At 44.0% G+C, this 13,904-nt stretch overlaps 1 protein-coding gene across 1 annotated transcript; it reads left to right on the forward strand.

The window, feature by feature from the left end:
* The first annotated feature begins 7,010 nt into the window (after positions 1-7,010).
* LOC117811307 (cingulin-like protein 1) lies at positions 7,011-12,628 on the forward strand. The gene is made up of 2 exons (XM_034681503.1): positions 7,011-8,739; positions 10,544-12,628. The coding sequence occupies exons 1-2, from the start codon at positions 7,342-7,344 to the stop codon at positions 12,452-12,454; spliced, it is 3,309 nt and encodes a 1,102-aa protein (XP_034537394.1). The 5' UTR covers positions 7,011-7,341; the 3' UTR covers positions 12,455-12,628.
* Positions 12,629-13,904: the final 1,276 nt, after the last annotated feature.

Below are 13,904 nucleotides of genomic sequence, written 5' to 3' on the forward strand. Positions count from 1 at the left end.
ACAAAATCCCATCCCTTTTTTGATGGCCTTATGTCAAGGGCACTTTTTAAAGTGAAAGCCAGCTGAGTGGAGGTCTTTTAATGTCCAGTACATCCATCCCACTGTTTTATATTCATTTCACTCAAAAGCAGCAGAACGTAATTATCTTCATCACCATATTCCCATCTAATGACGCCGCGGTGTTGCCAGCCTTGGCAGGTTTTTTCCCCGGCCTCTGATGGAACGTGTCGGGGGGGAATCTCAACGGAGACGGGCACAATGGCCGACCTGAATGTCACTGGCATCTCTGAGCAGCGCCTCATTTGTGAATGTCTGTCCGCGGGCCAGAGAAACTCTCTGCCCTCTAGAAGCTCGGGTTTGTCACACAGTGTCATTTTTAAATTGGACTCCTTCTCTCCATTGCCCGTCCCTGCTCAGTTTTGGACCGCACATGAGCTTCATTAGCATTTGCAGGAACTGTGAAGACATTTACCACCATGGATTGTGACAGATTTCACAAGCTCAATTTTACTGTCGCCCTGGGGGGGGGAGAGGCAGTGCTCACCATCTGTTGATTGTGACTGTACCCGGCACCTCCATAAGAGGCTGCCTTTCTGCTCCCGCTAACAGTCCTGAGGAAACTCTGGTATTTACCAAAGAAATGAATATTCTTAGACAGGAAAATACTTAGAGTCCTTGAATTGTAGACAGAGTGGGGATGTGTAGACTCAAGGAAGAGAACAGTTTGGGTAGCTGTAAACAATTTGAAAAACACACCTTACTTAAATATCTAAAACTAGAGACTTGCAGTGAAGTGAAGACATCTTAACTTCAGTTTGTGTTCGATGTTTTAGCGGTGCATCAGGTGTCAGTATTGTAGGAGTTGATGTCTACTAACTCTCAGCTGCAACCATCATGCAACTACAAAGCCCTTAAGAATCCGGCACCCTTCGTATCTTAAAGAGCTCATAGCGGCCTATCACCCCTCCAGAACACTACGCTCCCAACATGCAGGCCTGCTCATCCTACCTAAAGTCTCTAAAAGTAGTATGGGAGGTAAAGCCTTCAGTTATCAGGCCCCTCTCCTTTGGAATCATCTACCAGTCAGGGTCCGGGAGGCAGACACCCTCTCTACTTTTAAGAGTAGGCTTCAAACTTTCCTTTTTGATAAAGCTTATAGTTAGAGCTGGATCAGGCTTGGACCAGGTCTTAGTTATGCTGCTATAGGCTTAGACCCCCTTCACCCCAACCTTCCATCACTTACTTTAACTCTGCCTGTCCCATTAAAGTTACTAACCATAGACCTTTCTGGAGTCCCTGAGCTCCTTGTCTCGTAGGTCCCTCTGAGCTGCCGTAGACGTCCTCCTGCTGTGGACATTCTGGACTCCAGCGACAACAGCTTCTACGGACTCGTCTCATCACTATCACCGCTCCCTCTCTCTCTTCATCTCCCTCTATCCTCTCTCCAACACGGTCTCAGCAGATGTGTGTCTAACATGAGTCTGGTCCTGCTGGAGGTTTCTGCCTGTTAAAGGAAGTTTGTCCTCTCCGCTGTAACTAGCTAAATACTGTGAGGTGTAATGCTCATGGTGGATTAAGGTGGGGTCAGAATGAGTTGGGTCTCTGTTCATAATTTGACATAGAGTGGTCTAGACCTGCTCTGTTTGTAAAAGCGTCTTGAGATAACGTTTGTTGTGATTTGACGCTTTATAAATAAAGATTGATTGATCGTTGAATGAACAACTTAAACTTGTCTGCCGAATCAAAATCTGACACAGAGGAGAGGGACCACCGACTCACAGTTCAAAGCCAGTGTCCCTGATGGTTTGGGGATCATAAGAGTCCATGGCATGGGTGGCTTACACATCTGTGAAGGCTCCATTAATGCTGAATGATATATACAGGTTTAGGAACCACCATCCAGGCGATGCCCTATTCAGGAAGACCTTACTTCAGCAAGACAACGCCAAACCACATTCAGCACGTATTACAACAGCATGGCTCTGTAGTAGAAGAGTCCAGGAGATAATCTGACCTGCATGTAGTCCTGACCTGAAAACATTTGGTGCATAATTTAACAAAACATACGGCAAAAGAGACCCTGAATTGTTGAGCAGCTGATATCCTGTATCAGGCAAGAATGGGACTACATTTCCCTTTCTAACTCCAGAAAGTGACCTCCAGGGTTCCCAAATGTCTGTTATAGTATTATTAGAAGAAGAGGTGATGCAACACAATGGTAACTGTTTTGAAACATGTTGCTAGCATCACAATTTGCCACCACCTCTTTGCCAATTTCAAGATTAGCCAGCTGTTCGTTGGAGTCAGAATTTCCAATATGGTGACCGCCATCTTTGGGCTTCATTTTGCCTTTGCAGAAACGAATGGGTGATGTCGCTGAGACGTCCTTTAATGCATTTGGGGCTCTTTTTTTGCAGTGGAGTTGCCCTCTGCTGGCCAGTATGAAGAATGCATGTTTAAGGCACTTTGTAATTGTCAGTACTTTTTGAAACTAGGACAATTCTTGCACATTTATGAGTATAAAGTTTATGGCTGCAGCTGTTTGGGAGTTCCTGCACAGAATCAGGATATTTAAAGATTAGGTTACATAAGATTGGTCGCATTAAAAACCCTTTAATGACTGATTTTTCCTCCATGGGGAGAACGATTGAGAGTTTTGGGGCCTGTTTGCTTATACTGATCCAAAGATGTTCCAACAGAGTAACAGATGACGACAGACAAATACATAAATAGACGGGAGCTTTGAAGGAGGTGACTCATGCATGAGTAAAGGAGTCTTAAAAATAAAGTCCTCTTCAAAGTAAAACTTTGGCTATAAGTTGAGTTTAGATATTCAAGTATCACTTTCACACCGCTCTAGGGCGCACTTGCTAATTTAGTTCAAAAACTCACATGAAGACTTTTTTTTTTTCCAGTGACACTCTCTGCTAATTAGCTTCCTAATAACTTTCCTCTGTGTGTGTCTGCTTGTGAGTAATTCTTCTGCTCACAGATTGAATGTGCATCTCAGAAGCTGATACCTTTTAAAAAGCAGCCCTGTTCCCATTTCAGCGAGGGCACTTCAGTCCTTTGGGGCTTGGTTTCTGATTATGTTGTAATGAAAGATGATAGAGGTGCCGTGCAGCAGGTCTCGCAGATGAAGAGCCGCTCTGAGTGGATTTGCTTTTACGTGGTTTTCTTAAGACTTCTATAAAAGTTGCAGAAAGAAATGGAACTTCAAACATTCATGAGTGCTTACCCAGAGAGCTTTCTACATCGAATAAGCTTGTGAGGGAATTTAAGGGAGTACACTCAGTAAATACAAACTGTATTATGATTTCCCTTCTTGAATAATATTAACGTATAGTACATTTGTGTGTTATCTTTTTGTAGGACATACCTTCCTGCTTCATGGGCGCTGGTAATGCAGCTGAACTGACCTGACACCCTTTCTGAATGGGTCACCCTTGGAGAGTGAGTCTAGATCCGTTCAATTAATTTCCTTTTTCCGGGGGGCATTAACACCGGCCTCATGAGGAAGTGCATCTGGAAGTGATTGGATAGACCTCCAACCTATCAGTGCACCCAAGCGTGTGATGCAGTTAAAATCTGAATCATAGCGTGGGTGGATTTCAAGTATTTCAAAAGGTGCCACACGGTCAAACTGCAGTCCTCCTTATAAGAATCCTTATTTAACCAGATCCCAACAAGCAGGTCTAGACCGTACTCTATGTTCTATTATAAACAAAGACCCAAAATCAAGACCGGGATCAGATCCAGTCCCATCTTCCAGACAGGACTCAGTCTGATCTCATCTTAATCCACCATGAGCAGAGCACTTTGCAGCATTTAGCAAGTTACAGTGGCAAGGACAAACTTCCTTTAACAGGCAGAAACCTCCAGCAGGACCAGACTCATGTTAGACACACATCTGCTGAGACCGTGTTGGAGAGAGGGATAGAGGGAGATGAAGAGAGAGAGAGAGAGAGAGAGAGAGATGATAGTGGAGAGACGGATAGTAGTAGTTGTAGCAGCTGGAGTCTGGCACGTCCACAGCAGCAGAGATCCAGAGGAACCTACGAGACAAGGGAGCTCAGGGACTCCAGAAAGGTCTAAGAAAAGAGAGAAGAGAGGGAGACCAGAAGAAAGAAAAAGAGGAGAAGAAATGGTGACAGAATGACGGAAGAAAAGGACGGGATAAGAAAAGGAGACATAAAGGATGAAGAAACATGGAAAGAACAAAGAAAGAAAAAAAGAATGAAAGAAAGGAAGAAAGAAAGAAACAAAAGAAAGAAGAAAGGAATGAAAAGGAAAATGAAACAAGGAAAGAATGAAAGGAAAAATGAATGAAAAAGAAAGTAAGAAGGAATAAAAAAGGTAAAAGAGAAAGAAGTAAAGACAGCAAGAAAGAAAATAAAGGACAGAAAGAAAGAAAGAAAGAAAGGATGAATAACAGACCCAAAAAAAGAATCTACGGCAGAGATCCAGAGGAACCTACGAGACAAGGGAGCTCAGGGACTCCAGAAAGGACTATGGTTAGTAACTTTAATGGGACAGGAAGAGTTAAAGTGAGAGACAGGCAGAGAGAGGAGAGAGAGGGAAAGACAGGATCCCAGTGTGTCAGTCTAAGCCTATAGCAGCAGAACTAAGACCTGGTCCAAGCCTGATCCAGCTCTAACTATAAGCTTTATCAAAAAGGAAAGTTTGAAGCCTACTCTTAAAAGTAGAGAGGGTGTCTGCCTCCCGGACCCTGACTGGTAGATGATTCCAAAGGAGAGGGGCCTGATAACTACAACTACTATCCGTCTCCCCACTATCATCTCTCTCTCTCTTCACCTCCCTCTATCCCTCTCTCCAACACGGTCTCAGCAGATGTGTGTCTAACATGAGTCTGGTCCTGCTGGAGGTTTCTGCCTGTTAAAGGAAGTTTGTCCTTGCCACTGTAACTTGCTAAATGCTGCAAAGTGCTCTGCTCATGGTGGATTAAGATGAGATCAGACTGAGTCCTGTCTGGAAGATGGGACTGGATCTGATCCCGGTCTTGATGTTTGGCGTTGTATAAATAAAGGTTGATTGACTTGAACTTGAAGTTTGATGACTGGCGTTCACAGCTGTAGTTATGCGATCTGATATTCCTCATCAGAGTGATTTAAATAAGGCTGCTGTGCTCAGGCGTATATATGAGCTCTATACTTAAACACTCGACGTAAACATACTTTATTTATGAAAGAGTCTTGCAGGGTAATCAAGCAATCAACCACCAACCAATGAAATGCAACAACAGATAAATCTCTGCCGAGGTTTGTAGGGGGAGGAAATTGAAACAAATGATGAAACCATAATTTTGTAATGTAAAAGAGTAAGCCACTTAATTATAGATCCAACAGAAATAGAGGTAATGTATCATATGTGCGTTCTGTAATAACAGTACTTTGTCATTGAGCTTTAAAAAACATCCTGTGATGCTGGCTGCAGCTCCGCAGGGGAATTAGTTTGTAATTTCTCTACACGAAGAGCACAAATGTGTAGAATTCAAAGCAATCCTTCATGTTTTGATACATCTCTGGTGATACAGGGAGAAAGATGTGTAAAGATATGGAGGATTATCTGTAAATAAGGCTGTAAGTAAAGGATTATCACCTTGTGTTGCAGCAAATTTGCACAATCTCAAACAACCCTTTGGACTAAGTGTCTCTGGCACCAGCAGATGAAGTGTCACAGTGGTGATGAGTGTGATCACAAGAGTCCTCTCCTCTGGGGCTCCACAAACATATTTACGACCAGTCCTCTGACAAACAGGACAAGGCTGTTTTCCAAACCTGCTGCATTTTACTTTTATGGGGGAGCGGGTGTGAGAGCACTGACAGAAGAAGCTGCTGCAGACTGCTGATGCTGCCGTTGTGAGCTCCTTCTCCACACCTCCTATTTCTAGGCTTCCAGCAGGGTGCCATTAATCAAGCTCCAGAAGTTAAGTGTTACTCTAGGCTTTGCTGTGTTGGAAATTACACTGGAAATGCATAATTAGGTATCAACAAATCTATTCTACAGTCGTGCTGTATCCAGTTGAGGATGCGTTTCGTTGTAACTGCTTATGCACGAATAATAATCTCTGCTTTGGACCGGACTGAGTGCTGCCTCACCTGGTGCATGTAAGACAACAAGGAAATCCATCCATCTTCTTCCGCTTATCCGGGTCCGGGTCGCGGGGGCAGCAGTCTCAGCAGGGAAGCCCAGACACTCCTCTCCCCGGCCACTTCCACCAGCTCTTCTGGGAGGATACCGAGGCGCTCCCAGGCCAGCTGAGAGACATAGTCTCGCCAGTGTGTCCTGGGCCTTCCCCGTGGCCTCCTCCCAGTCGGACATGCCCGAAACACCTCACCAGGGAGACGCCCGGGAGGCATCCTAACCAGATGCCCGAACCACCTCATCTGGCTCCTCTCGATCCGGAGGAGCAGCGGCTCTACTTTGAGCCTCTCCCGGATGTCTGAGCTCCTGACCCTATCTCTAAGGCTGAGCCCAGACACCCTGCGGAGAAAGCTCATTTCGGCCGCTTGTATTCGCGATCTCGTTCATTGGGTCACTACCCACAGCTCAACAACAAGGAAATCATGGACTCTAAACAGGAGTCACAGAGAAGCAGAGAAGTAGAGCAACACACTGCAAAACCTTTGAGTGAGATAGGTGAGGACATTGAGATATGCTGTATAGGTGACACCATCGTTCATTAATTCATATATAATATGGAATATATGGTTGATATGTATGTGATGAATATAATATGTAATGAATATGGTGTGTGATTAATGTATATATGGTGAGTGTAGTGTGTTGTGAATATATATAATGTATTGTATGAATTTATGTGCTTTGCAATAATATCTTGTTGTTTGTGCCAATAAAGCAAATTTGAATTGAATTGAATTGAAATGATAGAGGGACTTGTTTTAAGACATCTTAAATATCTTGTTCAGTCAAATAATCTTGAAATGATCTTGTTTTGAGTTTTCATTTAGAAGAAACAAGGTTTATTTAACATTTCAGACATTTTTCAAGCTGAGATCTTATTTCTTTAAATTACTTCTAAATTCTAAATTATTGAGCTGCTGCAACAAGCAGCCACTCCAACGGCGCTTAGCAACAGTGAGTGTGTGACAAGAAAACTATGAGGTCATAGGGATTTACTAGGAGCAACATCAAAGGCAGATCTCCTTGTGATGTCATAGTAGTAAAGGGTTTCAGACATTGTAAACCAAGCCTCAAACCCTCAGCAGTTCACAGATCCAACCTGAGACAAGCGGTCAGCAAGGCTCGTGACTTTAAACTGGTCTACATTCAAGACACCAACTAACCCCAAGATTACATATGGACAACAAGAGGAACTCAGAGTCCCTGAGCAGGGCTGATACCATGGAGAAGGAGACGGAGGCTGAGGTGATGCTCAACAAGATTAGAGAGCTCAAAGATCTTGTTGAGAGTAAGGACAAGCAGCTGAGCGATGAAAGGCTGAAGGCTGACATCAAGCTGCAAAAGAAAATGCTGTTGTCTCGCAACCTGCAGACAAGCCTGGACGAGGCCAAACAGGAGCGTGATGAGATGGCAGAGAGGTTGAGGAGAAAAGAAATGGTAGACTTGAGGAGGGAGACCGACACAGAAGGGCAGCTGAAGAACCTAAAGATCCAGCTGCAGGCTGAAAGGCTGAGGGCTGACACCCTCCAGAAGGAACAGGAGGAATTTAGGCAAGAACGCCCCCCTGTAAGACAAGAGAAAGCCAGCAGAGACCTGAAGAAGGTTTGGAATCTGGAGGTGAAGGGACTTTCTCTGGAGGCGAAGGCCCTGCAAATGAAAGATATCAAGATTAAAGAGCTTGAGGAGCTTATTGCTAAGGAACAGCATCCTCAAAAGAATAATGTGATGACTCGCTACCTCCAGACAAGCCTGGACGAGGCCAAACAGGAGCGTGATGAGATGGCCAGGGTGATGAGGAAGGATCAGGAGCACTTTAGGAGGAAGACCAACACCGAAGGGCAGACAGAGAATCTGGATCTGGACGGCAAGCTGGCCTCAAACACAGCAATACAGGATAACAAGATTAAAGAGCTGCAAGATCTTGTTGAGTCCTTAAAGAAGCAGCTGCAGGCTGAAAGGCTGAGGGCTGACACCCTCCAGAGAGAACAGACCGAATTAAGGCAAGAACGCCCCCCTGGAGGGCAAGAGACAGCCAGCAGAGACCTGAAGCAGGTTTGGAATCTGGAGGTGAAGGGACTTTCTCTGGGGCAGGAGGCGAAGGCCCTGCAAATGAAAAATATCAAGATTGAAGAGCTGGAGGAGCTTATTGCTAAAGAACAGCATCTGCAAAAGAATAAAGTGTTGACTCGCTACCTCAAGACAAGCCTGGATGAGGCCAAACAGGAGCGTGATGAGATTGCCCAGAGGTTGAATAGAAAGGATCAGGAGCACTTGAGGAGGAAGACCAACATTGAAGGGCAGACAGAGAACCTGGATCTGGACGGCAAGCTGGCCTCAAGCAGAGCATGCCAGTATAACAAGATTAAAGAGCTCCAACATCTTGTTGAAAATAAAGACAACCAGCTGCAGGCTGAAAGGCTGAGGGCTGACACCCTCCAGAAGGAACTGGAGGACTTTAGGCTGGAGGTTCAAGAGAAAGCCAGCAGAGACATGAAGCAGGTTCAGAATCTGGAGGAGGAGAAACGGTCCCTGGATTCCAGTATTGCATCTCAAGACATCAAGCTGCAAAATAAGATGCTGTTGTCTCGCAACCTCCAGACAAGCCTGGACGAGGCCAAACAGGAGCGGGATGAGATGGCAGAGAGGTTGAGGAGAAAGGAAATGGTAGACTTGAGGAGGGAGACTGACACCAATGTGCAGCTGGAGGACTTAAAGAACCAGCTGCAGGCTGAAAGACTGAGGTCTGACACCCTCCAGAAGGAACAGGAGGACTTTAGGTGGGAGGTTCAACAGAAAGCCAGCAGAGAACTGAAGCAGGTTCAGAATCTGGAGGAGGAGAAACGTTCCCTGGAGCAGCCCCGGCAAATAAGAAATGACAACAGGATTCAAAAGCTGGAGGAGCTTATTACATCTCAGGTCACCCAGCAGCAAGATCACGTGAAGGCCAGGCAGGCTCTTCAGGAGGAGGTAAAGGACCTGCAAGAAGAGGTCTCAACCAGAGCAATACAGCAAACCAACAGGATTAAAGAGCTTCAAGATCTTATTGAATCCTCAAAGAACCAGCTGCAGACTGAAAGGCTGGAAGTTCAGGACAGACTCATTGAGATGGAGAACGTGTCTATGTGGAGGAGGTTTAAAAAGGCCATGACTCCTCACAGTCGCCGCCAATACAAACACCTGAGAATGCAGTGGCAGGACCAGGAGGAAAACCACAGCTCATCTGTTCCCCCAAGCCCCCCCAACATGCCCAGACCGTAAGGGGCCATCAGGTAGACACAGAGTAACATGTTCCTCTGTGTCTGCACGGGTTTACTCCGGGTTCTCCGGTTTCTTCCCATCATAATCAACTTTGAAAAAAAACCTTTAGAATAGTAAAAAATGCATCAAGCCTAAAAAATGTCAATAAAAAAAAAACTAAAACTTTAACATTAAATCCTTATAATGAAAGTTCTTTCTATAAAGTTGGATTCCTGCGTGTCTGATTCAGTTGTTAGTAGAGAGAGCGGGAAGGTTTTAATCTATCACTTTATTTCCTATTATTCCATCTAATATCATTTTCATGGTGTTACTTAACAATGTTAAAAATGAGTGTTTGTTTTATTAGCCTACCATTACTTATTCACTATCCTGAAACACCATGCTGACTAAATCCATCGACATTGAACACTGCAAAAACTCCAAATCTGACCAAGTGAAATATTCTCATGTTTAGTCTAAATGTCTTCTCCTTCTTGATTTAAGATAAATTTACTGAACGAGGAACATTTGAGAGAGATAGAGGGACTTGTTTTAAGACATCTTAAATATCTTGTTCAGTCAAACAATCTTGAAATGATCTTGTTTTGAGTTTTCATTTAGAAGAAACAAGGTTTATTTAACATTTCAGACATTTTTCAAGCTGAGATCTTATTTCTTTAAATTACTTCTAAATTCTAAATTATTGAGCTGCTGCAACAAGCAGCCACTCCAACGGCGCTTAGCAACAGTGAGTGTGTGACAAGAAAACTATGAGGTCATAGGGATTTACTAGGAGCAACATCAAAGGCAGATCTCCTTGTGATGTCATAGTAGTAAAGGGTTTCAGACATTGTAAACCAAGCCTCAAACCCTCAGCAGTTCACAGATCCAACCTGAGACAAGCGGTCAGCAAGGCTCGTGACTTTAAACTGGTCTACATTCAAGACACTAACTAACCCCAAGATTACATATGGACAACAAGAGGAACTCAGAGTCCCTGAGCAGGGCTGATACCATGGAGAAGGAGACGGAGGCTGAGGTGATGCTCAACAAGATTAGAGAGCTCAAAGATCTTGTTGAGATTAAGGACAAGCAGCTGAGCGATGAAAGGCTGAAGGCTGACATCAAGCTGCAAAAGAAGATGCTGTTGTCTCGCAACCTGCAGACAAGCCTGGACGAGGCCAAACAGGAGCGTGATGAGATGGCAGAGAGGTTGAGGAGAAAAGAAATGGTAGAATTGAGGAGGGAGACCGACACAGAAGGGCAGCTGAAGAACCTAAAGAACCAGCTGCAGGCTGAAAGGCTGAGGGCTGACACCCTCCAGAAGGAACAGGACGAATTTAGGCAAGAACGCCCCCCTGTAAGACAAGAGAAAGCCAGCAGAGACCTGAAGAAGGTTTGGAATCTGGAGGTGAAGGGACTTTCTCTGGAGGCGAAGGCCCTGCAAATGAAAGATATAAAGATTAAAGAGCTTGAGGAGCTTATTGCTAAGGAACAGCATCCTCAAAAGAATAATGTGATGACTCGCTACCTGCAGACAAGCCTGGACGAGGCCAAACAGGAGCGTGATGAGATGGCCAGGGTGATGAGGAAGGATCAGGAGCACTTTAGGAGGAAGACCAACACCGAAGGGCAGACAGAGAACCTGGATCTGGACGGCAAGCTGGCCTCAAACACAGCAATACAGGATAATAAGATTAAAGAGCTGCAAGATCTTGTTGAGTCCTTAAAGAAGCAGCTGCAGGCTGAAAGGCTGAGGGCTGACACCCTCCAGAGAGAACAGACCGAATTAAGGCAAGAACGCCCCCCTGGAGGGCAAGAGACAGCCAGCAGAGACCTGAAGCAGGTTTGGAATCTGGAGGTGAAGGGACTTTCTCTGGGGCAGGAGGCGAAGGCCCTGCAAATGAAAAATATCAAGATTGAAGAGCTGGAGGAGCTTATTGCTAAAGAACAGCATCTGCAAAAGAATAAAGTGTTGACTCGCTACCTCAAGACAAGCCTGGATGAGGCCAAACAGGAGCGTGATGAGATTGCCCAGAGGTTGAATAGAAAGGATCAGGAGCACTTGAGGAGGAAGACCAACACCGAAGGGCAGACAGAGAACCTGGATCTGGACGGCAAGCTAGCCTCAAGCAGAGCATGCCAGTATAACAAGATTAAAGAGCTGCAACATCTTGTTGAAAATAAAGACAACCAGCTGCAGGCTGAAAGGCTGAGGGCTGACACCCTCCAGAAGGAACTGGAGGACTTTAGGCTGGAGGTTCAAGAGAAAGCCAGCAGAGACATGAAGCAGGTTCAGAATCTGGAGGAGGAGAAACGGTCCCTGGATTCCAGTATTGCATCTCAAGACATCAAGCTGCAAAATAAGATGCTGTTGTCTCGCAACCTCCAGACAAGCCTGGACGAGGCCAAACAGGAGCGGGATGAGATGGCAGAGAGGTTGAGGAGAAAGGAAATGGTAGACTTGAGGAGGGAGACTGACACCAATGTGCAGCTGGAGGACTTAAAGAACCAGCTGCAGGCTGAAAGACTGAGGTCTGACACCCTCCAGAAGGAACAGGAGGACTTTAGGTGGGAGGTTCAACAGAAAGCCAGCAGAGAACTGAAGCAGGTTCAGAATCTGGAGGAGGAGAAACGTTCCCTGGAGCAGCCCCGGCAAATAAGAAATGACAACAGGATTCAAAAGCTCGAGGAGCTTATTACATCTCAGGTCACCCAGCAGCAAGATCACATGAAGGCCAGGCAGGCTCTTCAGGAGGAGGTAAAGGACCTGCAAGAAGAGGTCTCAACCAGAGCAATACAGCAAACCAACAGGATTAAAGAGCTTCAAGATCTTATTGAATCCTCAAAGAACCAGCTGCAGACTGAAAGGCTGGAAGTTCAGGACAGACTCATTGAGATGGAGAACGTGTCTATGTGGAGGAGGTTTAAAAAGGCCATGACTCCTCACAGTCGCCGCCAATACAAACATCTGAGAATGCAGTGGCAGGACCAGGAGGAAAACCACAGCTCATCTGTTCCCCCAAGCCCCCCCAACATGCCCAGACCGTAACGGGCCATCAGGTAGACACAGAGTAACATGTTCCTCTGTGTCTGCACGGGTTTACTCCGGGTTCTCCGGTTTCTTCCCATCATAATCAACTTTGAAAAAAAACCTTTAGAATAGTAAAAAATGCATCAAGCCTAAAAAATGTCAATAAAAAAAAACAAAAACTTTAACATTAAATCCTTAGAATGAAAGTTCTTTCTATAAAGTTGGATTCCTGCGTGTCTGATTCAGTTGTTAGTAGAGAGAGCGGGAAGGTTTTAATCTATCACTTTATTTCCTATTATTCCATCTAATATCTTTTTCATGGTGTTACTTAACAATGTTAAAAATGAGTGTTTGTTTTATTAGCCTACCATTACTTATTCACTATCCTGAAACACCATGCTGACTAAATCCATCGACATTGAACACTGCAAAAACTCCAAATCTCACCAAGTGAAATATTCTCATGTTTAGTCTAAATGTCTTCTCCTTCTTGATTTAAGATAAATTTACTGAACGAGGAACATTTGAGAGAGATAGAGGGACTTGTTTTAAGACTTCTTAAATTTCTTGTTCAGTCAAACAATCTTGAAATGATCTTGTTTTGAGTTTTCATTTAGAAGAAACAAGGTTTATTTAACATTTCAGACATTTTTCAAGCTGAGATCTTATTTGTAGAAGACGGATAATCTTGATTTAAGACAAACACTTTACTTGATTTAAGGAAATGACTTTTATTAATCTATCAGAAAACAGATCCATTGATAAAAGAAAGAAAGAAAGAAAGAGAAGTTGTTGTTTTTAAGGGTGGGTTTCAGTTTTCAGACACTGTCTCTTTAAATCAGATATAAATCTTCCTCCTCAAACTCCATGCACACAATGAAACAGCTCCTTTAGAGCAGAGCTTCTCCTAAAGAACAACCTGACTGAATATTAGTATATCCAGCTCACTATGAGAAGACATTAGATCTCAACATGAGACAATTCAACTTTGTCATCTTATTTCAAGAACAAGATTGTCTTAAACCTAGAGAAGTGCTGCTTTAATACAACTCAGGTTAAGGTGAATATATCTCAAATGAAGAACATGAAATGTATTAGTGCAGAAATATATTTTTGAGTGAATAAATATTAATTGTTATCATTCCTGTCTTATTCTGAGACACTAAGCTTTACAATACTGTAAAATATTAATACAAATAAGTTCTCCTGCTAATTTTAAGATCACAGTTTTCTAAATATTAAGTCTTATTTTAAGAAATCTTGAGGCTGATTTTTTTGCTTATTTCAAGTTAAAATACCTTGAAATACGTTTTTCTTCTTGTTTTTGGAGGGGCATTTTTCCCAGTGCATGTCTGACCCTCACGTGTGTCCTTCATGTGTGTAGCATGTGGAACAGGGAGGATGTTTACACCCTGTGAATCCCACTCGGCACCATCCTGCAGGGATGTCTAAATCTGCTCTCTTCTTT

This window comes from Notolabrus celidotus, chromosome 4, assembly GCF_009762535.1.
Source record: "Notolabrus celidotus isolate fNotCel1 chromosome 4, fNotCel1.pri, whole genome shotgun sequence".
NCBI lineage: Eukaryota > Metazoa > Chordata > Actinopteri > Labriformes > Labridae > Notolabrus > Notolabrus celidotus.